This window comes from Castor canadensis, chromosome 5 (genome assembly GCF_047511655.1).
Source record: "Castor canadensis chromosome 5, mCasCan1.hap1v2, whole genome shotgun sequence".
Classification (NCBI taxonomy): Eukaryota; Metazoa; Chordata; class Mammalia; order Rodentia; family Castoridae; genus Castor; species Castor canadensis.
Window position 1 is genome coordinate 3937846 of NC_133390.1, and position 22464 is coordinate 3960309.

General features: G+C 46.0%; 1 protein-coding gene across 1 annotated transcript in view; it reads right to left on the reverse strand.

Annotated features, from left to right (window-relative positions):
* The window catches only part of Bace2 (beta-secretase 2), a 96402-nt gene that overhangs the window by 13507 nt on the left and 60431 nt on the right, over window positions 1-22464 (reverse strand). Inside the window, exons 4-8 of the mRNA XM_074072613.1 lie at window positions 22104-22232; window positions 20892-21026; window positions 18335-18436; window positions 13354-13503; window positions 9533-9701 (exon numbers count right to left, since the gene is read on the reverse strand). Coding sequence (XP_073928714.1) covers window positions 9533-9701; window positions 13354-13503; window positions 18335-18436; window positions 20892-21026; window positions 22104-22232 — 685 coding nt within the window. The remainder of the gene's footprint in view (window positions 1-9532; window positions 9702-13353; window positions 13504-18334; window positions 18437-20891; window positions 21027-22103; window positions 22233-22464) is intronic.

The window sequence follows — 22464 nt, forward strand, 5'->3', positions numbered from 1 at the left end:
CAAGCACTGTTCAGTCAGGGAAATGGTGAGTCTCCGAATAATTGTACTGAGTGAAAGAAGCCAGGCAAAATGCAGGAATACAAACTGTGATTCCATTTATATAAAATTCTAACATCTACAGCAACAGAAGGCAGATGGGTGGCTGCTGGGGAGAGCTGGGGACAGCAAGAGCTGGGATGCCACTCAAGGGACACATGTCCTACCTTGTGCACTGTGAGAGTCTGCAGGGTGCGGACAAATGTAAAAACTTAACACATTGTGCCTCTTCAGCACGAACTGCTTATTTATTCTAACTACAACTCAATAAGGCTTCTTAAAAACTGGAAAGAACAGGGGTAAAAATTTAGATCTCCATACAACACCTGCTTTCTGGGTGTGTATGCGAAGGCAATGAGGTTCCATGTCAAGGAGCCCCCTGCACGCTCACTGCTGTAGCGGTACTCACAATAGCTACGATGTGGACTCAACCTCAGTGCCCATGAACAGACGAATGCATAAAGAAAATGTGGAATTGCCACACCTATCCAATGGAGTATCATTCACCCATCAAGAATGATGAGGTCGGCACCAGCAGCTGAAGCCTGTAATCCTACCTACCTGGGAGGCTAAGATCTGGAGGATCACGGTCGGAGGCCAGCCCAAGCAAATATTTTGCAAGACCCCTTCGTTTCCAAAAATAACTAGAGAAAAATGGACAGGCGGTATGGCTCAAACAGTAAAGTGCCTGCTTTGCAAGCGGGAAGCCCTGAGTTCAAACCCCACTCCCACCAAAAGAACAACAACATAAAAAAAACAGAAAACAAGCCAACGTGAGGCAAGCCAGGTCTGGGGATGATTTCACATTGTTCATCAGGCTGAATGCCTGACTTCATACACTTTTCCCACATCCGCTAGTGCATAACTAAGAATGAAAAGTCCTCGAGAATCAAATTTTCTCAGCATACGTGCTGTTACTTACAGTCAGAAGAGGTGTGCGTTTCCCTTACAGTTTTTGAAAAACGGCACTTATTTCAGGCCATGAGACATACACATTCCCTGGCAAGAAGTGTGTCTGGACATTTGCAAACTCAGTACACAGCATTAACGGAAAGTCAATTTAAACTTATTTCTAGAGAACACTTTCTGGAAATGCCACTCACTGGGTGGTCTGTATATTGTCACCCATCCTGCTAATGCATGGCCACAAAGCAGACTTGTGAGAGTCTTTTATGATCCTTTTATGCTGGATTTACCTAGGAGAGGCCGTTGTGTGCGGTGGGAAGGGGCATGGCTCCTGGAGCCAGACTTGTGGGCTTCGGATCTGAGCCGGTAGTTAAGCTGTGTGACGTTGGCTTAACCATCATCCCTGTGATCTTAGCTAACTTCCTTGATCCTCAGTTTCCTCATCTAAATAATGGGGACCTCACAGCCCTACCAGTTGCAGTCTTGAAAGGAAAACCAAGTGAACACATTTTAAGGGTTTAGAACAGAGGCTACATCACTGTCAGCTGTTAACTGTATGTGGCTTAACGTTTTAATTACGTGTTTTTTTGTGTTGTCCCCGCAAAGATCAGGACCTGGGTGATAACCAAACATATCAAAGATTCAAAGGGCTGGGTGTGCCGGGCTCTGGCGGCCACGCCTATAATCCTAGCTACTCAGGAGGCAGAGATCAGGAAGATTGTGCTTTGAAGCCAGGCTGGGCAAATGGTTCTGGAGACCCAATCTCAAAAAAAAAAAAAAAAAAAAAATCACAAAAAAAGGGCTGGCAGAGTGGCTCAAGTGATAAAAGCACCTGCCTAGCAAGGGCGAGGCCTGGAGTTCAAACCACAGTGCTGCCAAAAAAAAAAAAAATAAGAAAAGAAGGGCCTGGTATGGTAACTTACACCTGTAATCTCAGCAGGCTAGCCTGGGCAAAAATTAGATCCCAACTCGACCAATAAGCACAGCCCTGTAATTCCAGCTACACGGGAGGTAAAGTCAGGAAGAATGCAGTATAAACCCTATCAAAAAATAACTAAAGCAAAAAGGCCTGGGGCACTTCGGCCTTGAGTTCAAACCTCCAAACCCCATAAACAGAAAACTGTAATGTTCAGGTCATTTTCCCATGACATACAAAATAAAGTGGCCTGCTCCAAATTAATCATTTGGGAATCAGATGTTTTCTGCATAGACCACATTTATTTGGAAGAATGTTCTTGAATTGTAGGAGTGAGAGACTCAGGGTCAGTTTTCTCAGCAAGCGTGTGAAAGCCACACAACATCCAGGGACCTCAGTGTTCCCATCTGTAAAATAAGGACCCACAGCTGCCCAGTCTATGTCTTTGGGGTGCCCTGGCTCTGATTTGTGATTATTTTCTGGGTGGATAAGCAGAGGCATGTCTCTGGAACTGTCCTCACAGCTAACTCTCTATTTTTAAACACGAGCCATGTACCAGCTGATACATTTTCAACATGCAGCAAGAAAAACTCGCAGTGGAAAAGCTGCCTCCATCCGCGAGGTGCTTCAAGTGTACAAGCTGCAGTCTACACAGCTCTCGGTGCTAAATGTCTCAGTCTATAAAAAGAGATGGATGGTATTCCAGAAGAGAGTTGCCAATTCAACACGATTATTCTCCTAGCTACAAACACTAGCGCCAGGCGGCACTGGGGCAGCTGAAAGTGCCTCTTCCCACTCCTCTAACTCCAGCCCTTCCACAGAAGCCCGACCCTGTAAACAAGAGTTTTAACAAACATTGAGTTTCTATAAACCCCAAATAAAAGACACAGTGAGAGAAGCGAAGCCCAAAGACGTGGACTCCATTGTCTTGGTTGGAGCTATGTTGGAGCTTCCTCCAGTGAGAACACAGACATCAGGATAAACTGTAATTCCGCTATTTATTTATTTTTACATAATGGGGATTACACTCAGAGCCTTAGGCATGCTAACCACATGTTCTACCATTGAGCTACACCTTCAGAAGCCCTGGACTTAAAGTCCTCCAGCCTCAGCTTCCCAAGTAGCTGGGACTACAGAAGCATACCATTGCATCCAGCTCATCTTTAATTGTTAAATATGATATGTAGCTCAGCCCAGAAGTAAGAGCTATTCTGTGGCCAGAAGTGGGCACAGGGGCGGGAGTCTTGGCCCTGAGAACTAAGAAGGTGAGTGCTAGAGCCAAGATGCCTGTGAAGGTCTGGTCTTTCAGTGAAAGGAGCCAGAAAATCTCTGCCGAGAGGGAAGCCTGGCTGACTGAGGAGAGGGGCAAGAAAGACTGTGCTATGAGAAAGGGAGCTTCGAACCTCCAACTCTAACAGGTCTGGACTCTAAATTCATATATAGTGGTGTGGAAATCCTCACGTTTGCAGGGTGTGAAGACAGTCAGCACAAACAAATGCCAAACTGCTTATGATAACACTTTCATCATCCAGAGCACACTGAATTCTCTCAGCAAGGGGTGGGGAGAGAACGGTCCTACCAAAGGTGAGCTCACAACGAAAACCGCAAAACAAATGAGCAAAAACGTCTGCTATGAGAAAGGTCCGTCCACACAAAAGTAAGATGAGGTCCTCATTAACGAGAGCAAACTAACAGTGCATATGATAACACAATAGTTGTGTCTGATGCGATCAATCTCTCTCTAAAACACCAACGGGATTTTTAACTAAATAAGTGGATTCAGAAGTTCTTAAGAGAAAAGGAAATCAATGACGAAAAGCAGGGAAGCTTTGAAAAGAGAAAAATGACCATAACTAACACTAGAAGACACACCAAAGAAACAGAGTAGAAAATCTAGAGGTGAACATCTCCCAAGTACTTCCTGAAAGTTAGTGGGCGACAACTGTGAGATTCAAATTAGTGAAGAAAAGATAGAATGGGTCCTCATGGGGGGGGGTTATCCCTACATTCTACACAAGGTAAATTAGACATAAAAGTACTTGGATAAATCAAAACTACTTTCAGTGACGTCAGCCATTGGAAATGAGACTCAGGAGCCTTAAAGCAAACAATTGAAGTATTTAAACACACGACATTAAAATGAATTGCAAGTAAAGGGTGAAAAATTTGTACTTGAGATAAGAATTGTCTTTTTTTGAATTGACATTTCACAGACTTTTAAGGGAAATCTTCCATAAGATTTTCTTAAAGAGGTTTTTGTATATTGCACTCCATGCAATGGATAGCCAACAATATATTTCTTCTACTTTGATGGATTTTTGTATTGATTTTACTGAGATGAAAATGGTAGTCTTAGGTACTAATGTAATTACTAAAAGACGTATTGCTTTAATTTTTTAAGTTGGTGGTGCTGAGGTTTGAACTCAGGGCTTCAAGCTTGCTAGGCAGGCACTCTACCACTTGAGTGACTTAACCAGCCCTTTCTGTGAAGGGTGTTTTCAAGATAGGGTCTCATGAACTATTTGGCCGGGGCTGGCTTTGAACCTCCATCCTCCTGATCTCTGCCTTCTGAGTAGCTAGGATTACAGATGTGAGCCACCAGTGCCCGGCCAAGTTTAATTATTTTTATGACTAAAGCTGCTGTAACTCTTACCGTCAAGGCTTGGGGTGGATATGCATGTCCATTTCTCCTCTGTATTTACTTCAGTGGAGTAGAAGATTTAACCCAGAAAAATTAACCTATCAAATGTAAGTGAAACTTATATACATTAATTTTAAAAAGTAAGTAGAAAAACGTGGACAAGACAGCAGTAGGAAAACTCACCCTCAGAGAAAAAGCACTGACATCCCATAAACACATCCATAGTTGTGTAATTTGAAAGACACTGCTTCCTACACATCACCTGCCAGGCTCGAAGCAAGCCATACACGATGATACCTTGGGGGAGTGGAAATTCTTCCTCTACAACTCTGGCATTCCAGCTACTCTGGACATTTTTGAGAGTAGACAGTAACCAAAATCTGTTCTAGATCACGTGCACAGAGATGTTCACTGCACTACCACTGTTCAGGATTGCAAATATTAGAAACCACCCAAGTATCAATAACTGGGGTCAGTAAGTAATCCCAACACGACAGTAGTCAAAAGGAATAGCCTAGCACTCAAATCAACAAGGGATAATCTAGAAAGTGTAATGTTGACTATGAAATCAAGTTGACAAAGGAGGCACACAGTAGTACAACGGAATTCCCACATTTTAATAGGAAAAAAGCCTGCAAAGCAACCAATCAACACACCGATGCTCTAAGTATATGATAAGCAGCTTTCAACATGACCTCCACTGATCCCAGCAATGTCCCCTCCACCAGAACAGGACTGCTCTGTGTGACCAGTGGAATAGGGTAGAAGTGGTGGCACGTCACTTCTGGTTACAAATAAAAGGCTGTGGCTCTCCAGGGACAGCTGTCATGGCAAAATTCCTGCTGTGGTTATCCTGGCTTCTCCCCTTCTTGGGACCTCCAGTGTCTATTTCACTCTTTTTTTTTTTTTAAGCCATTGGGGCTTGCTTTATTAATCTTCTAAGCAGGTTTGTGTCTTCCTGCTTTTAGGCCATGAATTTACAGATGGTGCCACAACATGGGTTCTGCCTCCTCCTACCATGTGGCCTTCCAGTGTCTCTCAGCTCCCTGGACCAGGCCTCTGTGCAGTTTTATCCCAGTATTCAATTAGATCCCACCATCTCCGTGGACTGCTCCGTCATCCTTTGCCAGACCAACAAACACATCTCCACGACCCTACCCAGCTGGAAGTAGTCCCAGAAGATGAGACCTCCTCCCACTAAACCCAGAACTGGTTTTGTGGTTCTGTCAAGAGGGAATGTGAGGGAGGCCCCCTGCTTATGAAAAAATGGCAGGAACAAAATTCCAAGAGCCAGGGGAATGAAGAAGGAGGGACAAAGCTTGTGAAATGTTCCCATGTGAGTGAAATTCAAACCATGATCTGAGGAAGAGACAACTCATCAATCAGGTCTACAAAAAGGGAGACAGCCAATCAAAAGTACAGTCACCCTAAGTACAAAACCTACTCTCAACCCATCTTTCCCTCTTAAGGGAATCCTAATAAATCTTAGCTTTTCTTTAAAAAAAACACGGTGGCACCGTCTTGGGTGTTCAGTTGCACTCTTTTTCATGACTCTCTGGGGTGACCTGGAGTCCTGTCCTGAGGACACTCAGGCAATAGGGGGATGTCCACACGGTGAGAAGTGGGGAGGTCTTGCCAACAAGCACGTATGTGAACTTTGAAGTCACATCTGCAGTCATCAACTCGCTGAGGCTCAGGAGAGACCCTGAGTCAGAGCCAGCCGGCTCCGTGCACCTCCAATACTGACTACAGTAAGTGCGTAGGAAGCCACAGTCAACAGATGCTAAGTTTGGAGAAAGTCACTGCACAATTGTCAGCTACTCCAAAGAGCATCATGAGCAGTAATTAAGAGAAGAGTACACAACAGCCCCAGGATAAAGGGTGGTCCTGGGGATGGGACTGGAGTGTTAGCTATACTTGCTTTTTATTCGTATGACAAACTTTTAAAAGAAATATGACAAAGCGCCATTTGTTTAATCTGGATGGTCCCTAAGCATGCACATAAACGTACAGTCAGCCCTGTGTAGCCACCAGTTCTGGATCTGTGGATCCGACCAACCATGGATTGAAAACATATATATATATATATATATATATATATATATATATATATATATATATATACACTTGCTGGTGGCTCATGCCTATAATCCAAGCCACTCAGGAGGCAGAGATCAGGAGGACTGGGATTGGAGGCCAGTCGCCACCCTCCCCCGCCAAAAGAAAGGAAAGCAAGATTCTATCTCAAAAAATACCCAACACAAAAAAGGACTGGTAGAGTGGCTCAAGTGGTAGAGCACCTGCCTAGCAAGCGTGAGGCCCTGAGTTCAAGCCCTGTATGTGTATAGCAATATAATATAAGCGCTCTTACATTGTGTCAGATATCAGTTAAAGTAGAGGGAAGATGAGATTGGCTATGCACAAATACACTGCCTTTTTACACAAGTGATTCGAGCCTCTGTGTATTTTGGTACCTGAGATAAATTCCTCACAGATACTGAGGAATGACTGTATGATTTTCTATAATTTAAAACATTTCATTCATTACTTAAACGTTTTATAATTAAAAATGAAGACTTTACAAAAGAAACCCAGTGTCTCTCCTGCATTTGTTACAGTACTGTAGAGCACTGGCTGGCTCCTTAATTGCAGCTCTGAGGAAAGTAATTACTCTAATGGCTGAATAATTTGCACAGGGGGAGAGACACATACCAGGGGTCTGCTCCCACAGCTGCTAAAATCAAATGTTTAAGTAAGTACTGAAACCTTAAATACATCTAAAAAAAGAAAAACAACCACAAAAACTTATATAAAAGCACCCCTGAAAGAATTCAGGACAAGTGCAGAAAGCAATGCTGTCCTGCCTGAAGACACTTCATATTAACCCATTTCCAACAGCAATCCACTTAGAAAACACATGGTTATCACAGTCTCCGCGGTATTAAGCAGACGGGGTGATGGCTGTTGCCATAGTAACCCCTCCTTTAATGGTATTTAACAAGAGAACAGAGATTGTAGGCAAAATTGCCTTAGTTAAGATTCCCTCAGTTAAAAAGAAGTAAAATCTTCCCATTTGGGAACTACGATGACATTTCATACCACACTGTCTCATTTATAACAGCCTAACAGGCTGGACCCAATAATGCACTGCGAAAAGGTAAACATTTACTCATGACAACACTAAAAACATGACAAGGCTTAAGGACACCAAGTCTGTTCACCCACACAGACACCAGTCAGTGATATTTAAGAAGCTACACTGCCACATGTCGTATATGCAGTAAGGTTGGGCAGTTTTATTTTAATGGACTATAAATTGGCCTAGGAGTCCAGATATAGATTCCCCTTTCGATCTCATTTTCCTTCTCTTCCCCAACGCGTTACTGCACTTTTAGAGATGCTGGTATACTGACACAGGATAGGAAGTACCCCTAGCTGCTCTGTCTACCAGGGTTCCTGTGCTAAGACAGGGACGATGTAGGTATCAAGACAGGGACAGTAGAGGTGTCAAGAGAGAGGTGAAATCCCTCCCTCTCTGATGCACTCACCTCCCTCGTCCTCTCCTGAAAGCTTCTGCTGGTTTGTATCAGTGTGGCTTCCTTGAGGCTCTCAGACGGTTGTTCCAGCCTCCCTCCTGGTCCTCAGCTCTACCTAACTTTTAAGGCCTCTTCCATCAAGTTTGTTTTCCCAACTTTCAACTACAGGGTGCTCCTGCATTTCACTCTGACCCCTCCCCCACATTTCTTCTATTCCACTTCCTTGTTGTCAGTTCTTTGACCTTGTGCTTGTTTAATTTTTCCCACCTTCAGCACACAGGACTTGAGAATTTTTTCTGTTCCTGATGCTAGGGCCAACGTATCAAAAGTTTTTTTCAATCCTTGGAAATCCTACTTTAAAACACTGCAGTTGTCCCTGTCACCTCTCCAATACAGGCCCTCTCTCTGTCATCTCCAGCAAGTCAGTCAAGTGTCCACTTACCTCCTCCTGGCCTGCCTGCACTGCTGGTCACAAGTGATAGTAGGTGGAACGTGAAAATGCCTTGAGCTCTGCAACCTGGGGAAGGGGGCAGGCTCAGGGGCTTCTCCATCCTATGACCTCTCCTGTAAGACCTGCTCGATCCTCAGGCTGGGCTTTGCAGAACACCACTGTGTGCCTCCACATTTAACAAATGTTGACATTTTGTCATATTTTGTTTAAAAGTCTGTCATACTAATAAAAACCAAGTATAGCTAATACCCCAGCCTGTTCCCATTCACCCTTTATCTTGACATTGATATGTATTCTTCTTATAAATTACTACACACTTAGTATTTTACTAGACAGCTGTTAATGTTTTGTAGACCTGCAAAAGAGGTCTCGGGGAGAAAGGGGCTCCTTGGGTACATTGCTTTAGGGTTTGAGAAATAGCAATGCTAGGTCTTCACTTCTTTTTACTTTTTTGGTGACACTGGGGTTTGAACTCAGGGCCTCATGCTTGCTAGGCAGTCACTCTACCACTTGAGCCACTCTACCAGACCATGGTCTTCACTTATTTTATATTGAGGACTGCTTTGAGGAAAAATATACATATCTTATATGCGAATTTTCCTCCTATCATTTTCATTTGAGTGTCAAAAACTGCCATTCAGGGACTGAGAATATAATTCAGTATAACCACATGCTCAGTATGAAGGAGGCCCTGGTTCCATCCCTAGCAGCAAAAGAACAATACAAAACAAAATTAATTCAACAACAACCAACCCCCACCCCCCCGCAGCCTTGTCATCCTGGTCAGAGAAGCCATTTTTGTTTAACACGAGAAAACCAAGACTAGCATTTCATTCAGCATTTGCCACGCGCTGAGTGCCGGACTACAAGTTTTACACGGATTAGCTCATCCCATCTTCTCAGCAAGCCCAGGACCCATTTTATGCATAAGATCCAATCCCTGATGACAGGCAGTGAAACAATTCCCTGGCGATTGACGAGCCATCCAGCATTGTTCCAGGTCAGTACATGTCACAGACACCCTGTTCCCCCCGAGAAACTCTCACCTGCACAAGGACTCGCTGCAAAGCCCACCCTCTTGTGAGCTCTGTCAAAGACCACGTAGAAGCCCTCCATCACTGTCGCACCAATCACCAGCGCATTCGTGGAAGGGGAGACGCCGAATCGGTAGCACTCATAATTCAGGCCAGCCCCCATCATGGGCTGAATGTACAACTGTTTGTCAAGGGGAGAGATTGACAAGAGAAAGCACAAATTAGCAATGTCACACAACAGTGGAGGTCACGCTTGCTCAGAGCCCCCGAGATGCTCGGAGAAACCAAAGAGAGAGACAAGTGGCAGTGTGGTTCCTGTCATCCAGGAGATTTGAAGATTGAACATGTGGCAATAAACTTTATAGAGAAGGGCAGAAACATGGGCGCAGGCACAACACCTGTAGCTTACACAGCACACACAGACAGGTGTCCGCCCCTCTGTCTATATATGATCAAACTGACACCTGAGAGAAGGACCTCACCACACTTCCTGCCCATGTACAGGGAAAGGAGCGGGGAGCCATCTCAGGGCAGGAGCTGGCTCCCTCCAGCACCATGAACAGCTGGACATCAGGCAGCATCCATCCCAGGGAACGGTCCTGCAGGAGTAGCTACACCACAGTCGGAACATCTGTCTGCAAATGCTGCCTCAAGGCAAGGAGTCACTTAGCTCTTCCCTCGATTGAGTACGGCCTCAATGAATTTTGTGAGTGAGCACTAAGCTTGACCAATGTTACGCAGAGTGGGCAACTCAGGAAAAGGTGGGGAATATGTTTAGCTGTTACAGACGCATCTGCACCTGAGGGTCTGAGAATAGGTCTCAGGTGTGAATACCAGCACCCCTTTCCAGCTACCTCAGAATGAACTAATTCCCTGAGAAACCCAAACAATTACTTATCAAACATGATGTGATCCCTACTGATGCAAACAAACATTTAGTCACCAAACATTAGACAAACTGGATTTGTATCTTTCTCTGTGTGCCCAGTGGACATCCAGAAAGAATTCTAGACCATCCATCTTGTAACATGTTGGGAAGCCCCAGTTTTCTGAACCTCAGACTAAACTGTCTACCTTAAACCAAAATAGCATAAATAAACTGGTAGTGATTAGACTGAAAGTACACACATTTTTAAGATTATGTGAAAAAAATCAGAATTCCCTGTAGACTAGGGTTCCAGGTTGCTTTTTTATCAAGCCAAACTGATCTCAATTATGTATTTTAGAAAATAGTGTTGAGAATACATAAAATCTGAGATGCTTGCCTCTGACCTATTTCCTGTACTGGTGATCATTAGCCCACCTATTATTGCCAGTGCTGAAAGGTCCTATGGTGGGACCTGATCCCATCCTAATATTTTGGTGACATGAGTTTTGATTTGCTGCTAGGAAATGACTCTGCAGCGCCACCACTGGTGAACTCAGGAAGTGCAGCTCCTGGGACCTCAGCTGATCTTTTCCCAACTTATCATCTCTGTCCTCTCCCAGCAAGAGGGTGGAGAAGTGGGTAAGAAACCAGCAAAACAGACCTATAAAAGTGAAATATGTGAGCATGTCAAAGTCAAGCCCCAAATGTCTCCCATAAGTGAGAGTTACAATGAAATCTTAGGCAGACAGGCCCAGACCTCCCTGTGAGAGCCAACAATCCCCTGTGAGCCTTCAGCTCTGATGGCCGTCACCTGCCCCAGACAGAGAGATTGATCCCCTGAATGTCTGCTTTTTCCCTCCTCCTTCTCACAGGTCCCCGAGCTAACCAATCCTCATGCCATTTATTTCCTGGTACACGGTCACCTTTGTCCCTGAGCTGGGTCTGGCCATTGGTTACAAACCACACTGACAAAATAACATCCACATTTTGCTGTTTGACTGACCACAATGTAATCATAAAGAACACATTATTCTAAAGATGCTGAAAATATATCATAGCAATATCACTCCATGCAGGGCGACTCACCCAGGGTTATTGCCTTCTTCTGAAAATATCTTTGGCAAGTATTATTATTTCTCTTTTATAGTGAAAGAGTCAGACACAGAAAAGGTAAGTGATTTGCTCAATGTTATGGCAGGAGCCAAGGTTGGGGCTGAGACTATAATCAAGCCTCTTGTGTCCAGAGTACATGGCTCTATTGAGCTGTACTCTTCTTGAAGTTCCCAATCCTTTCCCCCTCAAGACCTAGCTGTTTATTGATTGTTCAGCAAAAGGAAATGGGGAGGATGGGAAAGGCAGTATTACCATTACTTTTTTCATTTTATTCCTCTTTCCTTATCCCTCACTGCCAGCCCTTTATCCCCCAAACCATCAAATTACTGATGCATCCATTTGACACGTGGTTGTTATGCACCTACCCTCTATAGTCTTCTGGTGTTGGCAAAGGAGGGATAATTTCTCAAAATGCCTGGGACTCATCTTCATCTTTGAGGAATTAATAATTAATTGAGGAGGAAACATAAGATTAAAAAAAAAAAAAGGAAACAGAAGCCAAATGAAAAAGTCAAGAGCATAAAATACACCCCAAAGATGTGATTCCATGCCAGATGAGGAGGCTGGAAATATGCACTATGCATTTGAAGGTCAAGTTGACAAATGGGTTATTCTGCTCAGCAAAGTTCCAACAAAAGCAGGGCTGTCTGAGCCGAGTCTTTAAGGAGGAAAGCATTTGGGGAAACAGAGGGAGGAGGGAAGAGATGGCATTTTAGGCAGGAGGCTGGTAGACCTAAGTCTAGGAGTGGGAACAGGCAGGCTGCACTGCCAAATAGATGGACAGAGACTTCCCGGCAGAGGGTCAGGGTGTGGCAGGGCCCTGGCAGAACAGGAGGAACAAGTTTGCTGGGGAGACCACAGGAAGCCAGGCAGGGAGTGAGCCACCAGGATTTGAACTTCAGGATCAGGGAGGAGAGGAAGAAAGCTGTAGTTCAGGAAGATTAACCTGAAAATTGTCTTTAAAAAAGAGGAGAGGGTGTATTGCAGAGAGGGTGGTGTGTAACAGACCTGAGCGAGGGCTGTGGGATCCAGGAAGAAGAGGGACCAAAGGGGAAGGCGGCTGAGGAAGACAGAACCTGGTATATGCAGTTAGATGCTTAGGATATAAAGGAGGTGCCCCTGGTTACTACACCTTGAGCCACTCCACCAGCCCTTTTTAGGGATGGGTTTTTCCAAGATAGGGTCTCATGAACTATTTGGCCAGGCTGGCTTCAAATTGTGATCCTCCTGATCTCTCTCCTGAGTAGCTAGGATTACAGATGTGAGCCACCAGTGCCTGGATCAGTTTTATCCTTTATTGATACATGAATAGGAAAAATGGTCAAATGGTGTTGTGGCAGACATTATAAGATGTCCTCAGCTTTTCACTTTTCCTTGTGGTTTCTTTACCATGTGGCTCCTCCTACTGTAGAGCACATGTCCCCAGCCTTAAACTGGGACTGTCCTTGGGCTCCTTTGGATGGGACTATGGAGGAAGATGGTGGCCAGGTGTGGGCTGGGGCTCCAGAGGACTCTGCAGAATTCTCAGAACCAAATCTTGTTACCACATGAGTCAGCCACTAGATGCAGAGACACATGTTCCCTTCATGTCACCAACCCTCTCCCCAGAAACGTGAGTGAGGCCATTCTTCAGCACCTAAGCTGAAGCCAAGCTAACCAGAAACACATGAGCCAGCTTGGCGGAGACCAGCAGACCTGCCACCTCTGAGCAGGCACCCATGTAGTCACATTATTGTAGCAACAGGTGTCTAGTACAGGTGTGACACCCAGCGAGCATGTGCTTTGCACGAGGTGCTGTGGCTTCTGTGTGGTCCATGTAAAACAGGAGGAAAACACAGATCCAAGTTGGTACCTGTGGCAGGATGGTGATACGGAAGGACTGGCTGGAGTTCTCATCTCGCAGGTAGATGGAGATCTTCGGGAAATAGGACCAAGGTGTTTCGGAATTCGTCCAGCATGCCAACTGGGCCCCAGTCCAGAAGCCGTCAGAGAATTCTGGAATCTAGACAAAACAAGATCCCATGAAAAGCAACAACCAGTCTGGCACATAAACAGGAAATAGCTCTTGGCTCTTCTGATCCCCCTGCCAGATGCCCATGGGGATAAACCACGTTTCATTTGGATGGAGTGGCAGGGACATCAGTCCCCTGAAAGAGGGATGGAGATGACAAGACAGCAATTATAAAAATTGCTAAGACGCACAGAGCACTTCCTGGTATTAGACACTGTTATAGACCACAAGAATGACTTCAACCTTCCAACGCCCCAACCAGCACGGCAATGCTACCTCTTCACTTTACAGATGAGGAAACCAGGGCATATGGAGGTGATGTTCACTCACCCTAGGTCACTCTGTCATGGACAATGGCTATTTAGAAGAAAGAATCCTAAGTATGGATTCTGGATTCCATGAGTCCAGCCAGTTACAGTCTCCTGGAACAGCCCAGAGTGGGCCCTGCTCTTTCTGAACACATCTCACTCCTCTTCACCCCTCAACTTGGATGCCACCAGGTCCAGAAAGGCTTCCTGGGCCCCTGTGACACCAGCATGCTGCTGTGTTTCTCTCCTGCTTGGCGTTCCCCTTGGGCAGTTCACAGTGATACTTCCTGGATGATGAACTATTTCCTATGCTTCGGACCTAGGTCCCTTCAGGACAGAGGTCTCCTACCTGTACCCACAAACGTGTGTGGCTCACCACACAGGGCTGACACCTGTGTACAATGTGAGACTCAGAGGACAGGTGGGGAAAAATGAAGGATAGGCAACCAGGGATCAAAAGGCAGCCACCAACAGAGGACATCTGCTGTCTCCTCTCCCTCACCTTCACTCACCACCCAGGGCTGGAAGGTGCCACTCATTCACTTACAGCCGAGGGGAAGCTGCAGGTGTGTCATACTCAAGCCACTTCACAGTCACAGTTTCTGAGCAGAGTCTGCCTGGGGCAGCCACCCTGGGAGAAGGACCCTGCATGATGTGCCCCTGGTAACTCATCCAGCATAGTGTCCAGTAAGGGGCAGAGCAAGGTGATGAGGGAGGAAAGCAGCCCTTCTCCAGTAGGAAGAAGCAAGAGCTGAGCCGGAGACTATGGCACAGTCCTCGGAGGAGGAGGTGGGCCATGGTAAGAGTGCTTGTAGGAGTGCTTGCATGGTGGCTCACACCTGTAATCTTAGCTACTTGGGAGGCTGAGAATGGGAGGGGATCTTGGTTCAAGGCCAGCCTAGGCAAACAGTTTGCAAGACCCCATCTTCAAAATAACCAGAGCAAAATGGATTGGAGGTGTGGTTCAAGTGGTAAAGCACCTGCTTTGCAAGTGTGAAGTCCTGAGTTCCAAATTCAAGTCCCACCAAAAAAAAAAAAAAAGAGTGCTGGCAGGAACCTGTCCACTGGGTGACTGATGTAGAGGACAGGGAGGCAAGAGAAGGCAAGGAGGGAATGAGACAGTCATGAAGCCATCAATGTCCCCACTTCACTTATCAGGGTCTGTGCTCTGTGGCACCTTGGCTGTGACCACAACATTAAGCAGACGTGTGTGGTTCACCTGTGCCATGAGTTCTGGAGCTCTAGGGCACAGCATGGGCTAGGCTCGTACCCTAGAGTCAGTGGGTAGTAAGTGGGAGGTGATGATGGAGAAATAGGTACCAATAGGGAGGGCACAGGGATGGGGGTGGCCAGGAGGGAGGGAGCCACGGAAGAGACAGGGGAGGAGAGCAGAAAACAGAACAGATGTTGCTGCGGGGAATCAGTAAGCCACATGAAGCCTGTATGCCCATATATGGGACAGACATGGGGCAGGTGCTGCCACCATGCACTTGGCAATGTCTTCCATCTGCCTTCTGGGGCACACAGCAGGGGAGGAAGTGCCCTGTCCCCTGCTCAGCCCTTCCAAGCCCTCAGGATTGCTTTGTAAAGCTTCCTACCACAGGTGGTAATGGTTTCTACAGAGGTGAAATCAATTTGAAACAGATGTCACAGGGAAGGACCCTGCCCCAGAGAGTTGATTGGAGGGTTAGGGGTCATCTTGCTGGATCTGACAAACAGCCAAGGGTGGCTGGATCTTTTGGGAGTGCATGGCTCTCCAGTGACAGTGTAAGACCAACTTCTATGTGCAATGAAGGCTGAGGTCACAAAACTGAGGTGGCATGGCTCAGATTTGGAGGTACACCTTACTATTCCCAAAGCTAGTATCTTAACTGTGTGTCTGGGTCTCCCTGGAGCTGCTGCATGTCCTTGGGGAAACAGTTCCAACCTCAGACCATTTTTTAAAGTCAGAAGACTTGGATCCACCTCTGGGGAAGAATGGATGGGAGCACATGGGCGCCCCTGCTGGACCCCTGACTCCGCACACGCCACACTTTCCTACAGAGCCTGGCCCAGGTCCTGCTTACAGGCAGACCTACAAAATCGTCATGGCTGAATGATCTGGCCAGGAGACAGAGCCCAACGGTTTTATTTCCTTTAACTCTTTGACTCCATCTCTCTCCTTAACTAAAGAGGAAACCCAGGGAAGTGGACCAGCCTCGTCCAGCCTAGCAGGTAAAACCAAGGTAGAGACAACACTCCTGTGGTGATTGCCCTGTACAAGACACACAGTGATTCCAGGCCTCTCCTTCCTGACACAGGTGACAAATGAAATCACAGGATAATTTTAGACAGGGCAAACAGATGCTTTGAGCTGCCTCAAGCTTTCGTAAGTCATTCACTGCTGAACACACAGCACGATGAGCTCAGGGTGTAAACACCTCAGTCCACACTGCCCATTTGCTTGGGACATAGCCCAGGGCTGGTCAGCTTTTGCCAGCTGCTATCTGACACTTCTTTTTATTGGCAGTACTGGGGCTTGAGCTCAGGACCTCGTACTTGCTAGACAAGCACTCTGACACTTGAGCCACACTTCCAGCTCCTCACCTGACACTTCACATTTGTCCTCAGGACACTTGTAAAACATGTACAGCTCAGAACATTAGATCTGACGGCATCACACGAATCCTGCAGAGACACTTCTACTATTTTAGAAGCAGGCACAGTGCTCCTTAGTTTAAGAAGGGTCTAATTTTCAGCAAGCCTTCTAACCTTGTCACAATGACAAGCTGACTTGACATGTTTTCAGATTTAGCAGCCATTGGAAAAGATCAGGCTTTGCTCTAGCTTTGCCCTGTGACTCCCAATAGGGCCTGGTGACCTTGTCACTCCCCTCTGTATGTTGTAGGGTGGCTTGCTGCTCCTTTCACGCAGTTTTAGACTTTTTTTTTCTGGTACTAGGGTTTGAACTCAGGGCCTATGCCTTGAGCCAGTCTACCAGTCCTTTTTTTGTGATGGGTTTTTTCGAGATAGGGTCTCACAAACTATTTGCCCCAGGTGGCTTTGAACTGCAATCCTCCTGATCTCTGCCTTCTGAGCAGCTAGGATTACAGGTGTGAGCCACCAGTGTCTGGCTGCAGTTTTAGATTTTTAAGGCTCTGGTTTGGGCCAACTGAGGCTCCTCTTGCTTCCCATGCTTCTGCTATAATCTGCGGCACAGCACTGCCATGCATTTTCTCATCAGTCATCGTTTCAATTTGGTCATCCCTGGGAACAGCGAGCCCCCAGCTCCCCGCTGACACCACCCACGGGTTTCATGCGGGAAGTGCTCATGTTTGGTGACCTGGCAAGGACACCCCCGAGTGGACAGATGCCATGAAAATACTTATGCAGCAAAAAGTCATGTTTATCTGGCATTCAAACAAATTGTAGCAGTGCCATGGATGGACACCAAGTGGGATATCTTTCCCAAGTGCCTGGCATAATCCAGGTCGAGGTGTTTGACCCCAAACCTTCTCTGTGACCCCACAGATGACAGCAGGGAGGCCTCCTGAGAGCAGCTCTTCTAGACCCCTCATCTTTGAATGGCAGAAACTGGAAAAAATACAATTTCATCTGACTGCAAAACAGTGTGGACCGATGCTCTTTGGTCACCCTGTCACCCTGCACTGACAGTGACGCTGGGCTGAAGGCTGAAAAGCAGTAACATTTGGCGCTTATTAATTTTGCCTTAATGGCCATCAAGGTATTCTTGGTGTACTGTCACTGTACCACATGATCACATGCAGGGTAAGTGACAGGACACCTATACAGTGGGGTTCCTGAAAGAGAATTACAGAGCTGAACAATTCCTACCACCAGTGACATCACAGCCGTCGTGAGTGAAGTCATAGCACAACGCCTTCCTCACCTGTAGCTCGTATGCACACGCCCTCCGTGCTGCCAGTTGTGTAACAGTACTGCACATACATTTGCTCAGTAGTGATAGGTAAGTGACTGTGTGACTGGCTTGTGTATTCTATAGTTGTCACTGTTATTTTAGAGTGAACTCCTTCTACTCATAAATATAGGAGGCTCACGCCAGCAGTGGCCTCGTACCTCCTGTGTTTTCTGCATCTCTTGACTGGCCTGCACCACCAAGGTCGGTGTAATTACAGGCTATAAAGTCTGCATAATGAGGCAATCACTTAGCAATAAATCTCTCAGACCACATTCCTGCCACTCAGTAATACACACTGCAGTTACATCACTGATTATTTTTGTATCAGATAAAACACCACTACAACTAAATTATTATTTGAAATACACACACTTGGAGCCAAGTCCTCTGAGGTTAAAATGAAGGTCTTATTTGCTGATGACCATCAAAAGCAGTACTGCATACTTCGTAAGCACTAGGTTAAGAAGACCCACCCATCAAAATCTTCAGCACAGATAGAACAAGTTTGGAGACTTAGAACGCACAGAGCTTCTCCCCTGCAGGTCACAAGACCTGACCCGGCGCTAGCAGGTTCCTGGGCATCCCAAGGACTCACCAGAGACGTGCGGGCCACGGCTTCCACCACCGCGTCAAACACCTTCTGGGGCAGGCGCAGCAGGGTGGTGCCACTGTCCACGATGGCCTTGTCTGCGTTGTACTGGAACGGGAAGGAGAGAAGGCCATGAGCACGAGTGACTTCTTCATCCCGCACACTCCTGGCCCCTGCACTGTGCACCTGCCAGCTGCAGATTCCCGCAGCCATGGCGCTCACTGGTGGTTACAGACCATTTCATGCACTCAGAGCTTGGGAGCCAGGGAGCTAGGACAACACTCTCACTGCTCAGATAAGGAGCCGAGGCTCAGGAAATGGAAGTGACATGACCACTGTCAACAGCTGTTCCCAGGCACAGCTTTTTGATTTCTTGGAGCTGCCTGAGTTCACTCACCAAGGAAAGCCTCTTCCCCCATCCAGGACAAAGGGAACACCCACTTGTCCTTACAGGTTGAAATGAGTCATAAAAGCCACTTCCATAAACTGTATGAAGCTAATTTTCAGTCTTACCAGTGGAGAAAGAGAAGGAGGACAATTTTTCAATAGACTATATTTGCATTTGGACAGGAAATTTACTCATTCGCTCTCCATCTCTTCTCTTTCCCTCCCTCCTTCTCTCTCTTTCTCTCTTTCTCTCTCTCTCACACACACACAATCACACACTATGCCATGGTTTGGATTTGAACTGTTCTCTAAAGGTCCATGTGTTCAAAGACTTGGTCCCCAGCCTTGGTACTATTGGAAGACAGTGGAACCTTTAGAAGGTGGGGCCACTAGGAAGGGACTCTTGAAGGAGATTTCAGGAACTGCAGTCTCTCCCTAGCTCTCTGCTTCCCAACTCATATAAGGTAATCAGTTCCCTCTACCAAGTGCTGTCACCATTTTGTGCTGCCTTGTCACAACAGGGCCTGCCATGATCTGAAACCTCCAATACTGTGAACTGAAAAAACCTTTCTTCTTTTTAAGTTTGTTATATTGGGTATTTTGTTACAGTAATGTAAAGCTGACTAACACACAAAGGCATACTGTGCTCCAGTCCCTGTCCCTACATTCTTGATGTAGCAGAGTGAAAAGAAAAGGTGTCAGTGGGCCAACTCAGAGGACCCAGTCACAGAGGACACAACTATATAAACAAGGCTGCTTGAAAAGGGAAGAAGGCTGCTTTGATCCTCCTGCTTTAAGGCAAATCCTTGAGTCACAAGACCAAGTCCACCAATGAAGTCAAAAGGAAAAAAGCAAGGGAGTTAAGAGTTTTAAGAAGGGCTGGGGATGTAACTCAGTGGTTTAGTGTTTGCCTAGCATGCACGAGGCTCTGGGTTCAATCCCCAGAACCACACACACACACAAAAAAAGAATTTTAAGAAAATGAAATACCTTCATTTACTAAAATTAGTTTTAAACAATAAGCTTATGTTCAGTTTAAAAACTAATCCGAAACATAAATTACCTTGTTTATAAAACTACAGTACTTTTCTATATGCATAAGAAACAAATCTGGGAAAGGTCTGTCGTAGCTGAACGGTGGTGGTGGGTAACCTGGATCTCGTTCCTCACTCTTTTGTGGATCAGCGAGGTATGGGGTATGCAGGAACAAACCAAGATTCTAAGCAATCCAAATATACTCCAACACACACTGGAGTTTGTGTTTACTTTAGGGTATCATGTTTTATTCTATCACTGGGCCCTTCAATGGCAGGTAAGTGTCCAAGTTTAGATTTGTGGACTTGGGGCTGAAAACCATGGCCATGGGATGGACCCACATCTTAAGAATCATGATCGTTTTCTTGGGGGTACCTGTGCCTGTGGGAATTCAGGGTGCATTGGATGGTTAGTACAAGGGAAGTGACAACAAGCTGGGTCATAGTGAGCTACTGGTGGTTTTTACAAACCATTCTGAAAAGGACAGAGAGGACTGAGGCTTCCTTAGGTCACCATAATCCTTAATGTAATAACATGCCACAAAAAAGCGAAAATGTAGGGGCTGCTAGAGTGGCTCAAGCCGTAGAGTGCCTGCCTAACAAGTGTTCAACCCCGGTACTGCGGGAAAAAAGCAGGAGGGGGAGGGACAGCAAAAGTAGGGAGTGGCTGTGAGCATGGACAACAGGCAACTGTGTCACCACAGCTGTGGACATCTGTGCTTGTGTACCGTTAAGTCAGAGTATCCTTTGGGCACAACTTTTCTTCCAGAAGAACTGTATAGCCAGAGGGTGGGAAGGGTGTAGGATAAAGTGGGTGTAGGATAAAGCTGATGACATTTTTTTGTGTTCCTTTTCCTTGTTTGTGGTCCCCTCTGTTCCCCTATACTGATTAAAATCTGCTTACTTCATCCTTTACACGGACTTCAGGGACCATCAGGCCTAGAAGGATGGTCACTCATCATTTTATGCTAATTTTGCTAAGTGGTTGGAAGGAGACCATTTGGGGAATTCATTGATTTGAACCTATCATACAAAAAGGGCCTGTGTCTTTTCATGTATCCTATAATGGATAGGTGACATCATGCAGCTGTAATGTGGAAACACCAGGCAGACAGACAGACAACAGAAGCCTCAGCACATACCTCTCGGCAGTCCAGATTAAGGCTTTGGCCTCCAATTTCCAATTTCAGAATCTCTATCTGATAGTACCACTCCTCCTTAATAGGTGTATACCAGATGTCTCCTTTATACAAACTTGGTTCAATCCCACCCAGGACCTAGGAAGGAAAGCAGTTACAGGTGTAAAAAGAAGAATACACAGAACATCAGCGGTTTCTTAAGGTGAGATCTAACTGAGACTAGCACTTTCATTTTATTGTGATGTGCTGAAACAAACATAAATGCTTGAAAAATCTCCTGGGTTGGGAATTTTGGGGGCCACCTCCAAAGGCCATACAACAGCCTAGCCTACCCCACACCCTCTTACTTAAAGAAAGGGCTCACAACTCCAGCTTCACAACATTTTGAGATTATCCCTTCCTCCACAAAATGAAATAAAATAGTTAGCCATGATGACTGATGATAACTTAGGACCTCAGAAGCCAGAAGAGGAAAGCAGATGCAAGAGCTTCCCTCATCAAAACCTCATTTTGCAAAACCGTATAAGGATATCCCTCCAATCCTAGGCTACTCTGTCTGCTCAAAAAGTGACAAAAAAGTCTTGGGGGTGGATGGACTGTTAGCAAGTGACAGTAGCTGGGGAAGGGGGTGCTCAGGGTGCAGCTCATTCAGAGCAGAAGGCTGGTCACGCCCTCCCCAGAGGGCACTTCTTGTGCAGTCTTTCTGTCCACCCCATTTTAGATGTCTGGCTGCAGGGTCCGCAGAAGGATGTTCAGGGTACATCACATGCACAGGCTGATGGCCCTGATTTGCTTTCAACAGAAAACACCTTCACTATACAGAAGGAGGGAGGGACAGAGAAGGATGTATAGGAGTCTCTTACAAAACTGTAAGCATGGCCCTTATCTTACTCAGGCCAAATGCCACAACTCCCCACTGTCACTCACTTGCCCCTAACCTGTCCCCTGAAAGCTGTCCCCTTTCAAAGGACAACAAAGACAACTTGAACAGCATTTGGAGAAGGGTTAAGAATCATATTTCTAGATGGCAGGATTGTCAGAAAGATAAAAGTAATAGCCAATCCTCTCCGTTTTTTAAAAGGTCATGTAACAAGAACCATGAAAACTTCACAGGACTCGTGCATCACCATGTATCTAATACTTCTGGTCTAATAAAACAGAAACAACCCCACTGACTTGTGATTTTTCGTCCCTTTAAGACTGAAAGATACCCACAAGACTACCTCCGTTGGTACCAGATGCAGACACGGGCAATCGGACGCCGCACATCTGCATGGAGAAAATATCAGGGATCTTGGCTTGTGTCACCAGGGAATCAAAGAAGGTCTCCAGAGAACTTGATGGCTGCAGGAGGGTGGAGGAGAGGGCACTGCTGAAAGACTCACTGTGCAGACAGGTGACAGGACGCCCTCAGCCCCCACCACAGGCGGTGTTCTTGCTGTTTTTACTTAGTATTTTCTGGCTAAACAACACACATGCTGAGATTAGGTGTAGCCTCCCACAGCACTTCCCTCTGCTTGGAATTCTGCCTTTTTTGTAGGACTGTGTTGTAAAAATAAGACAGTACTTCCGGGAG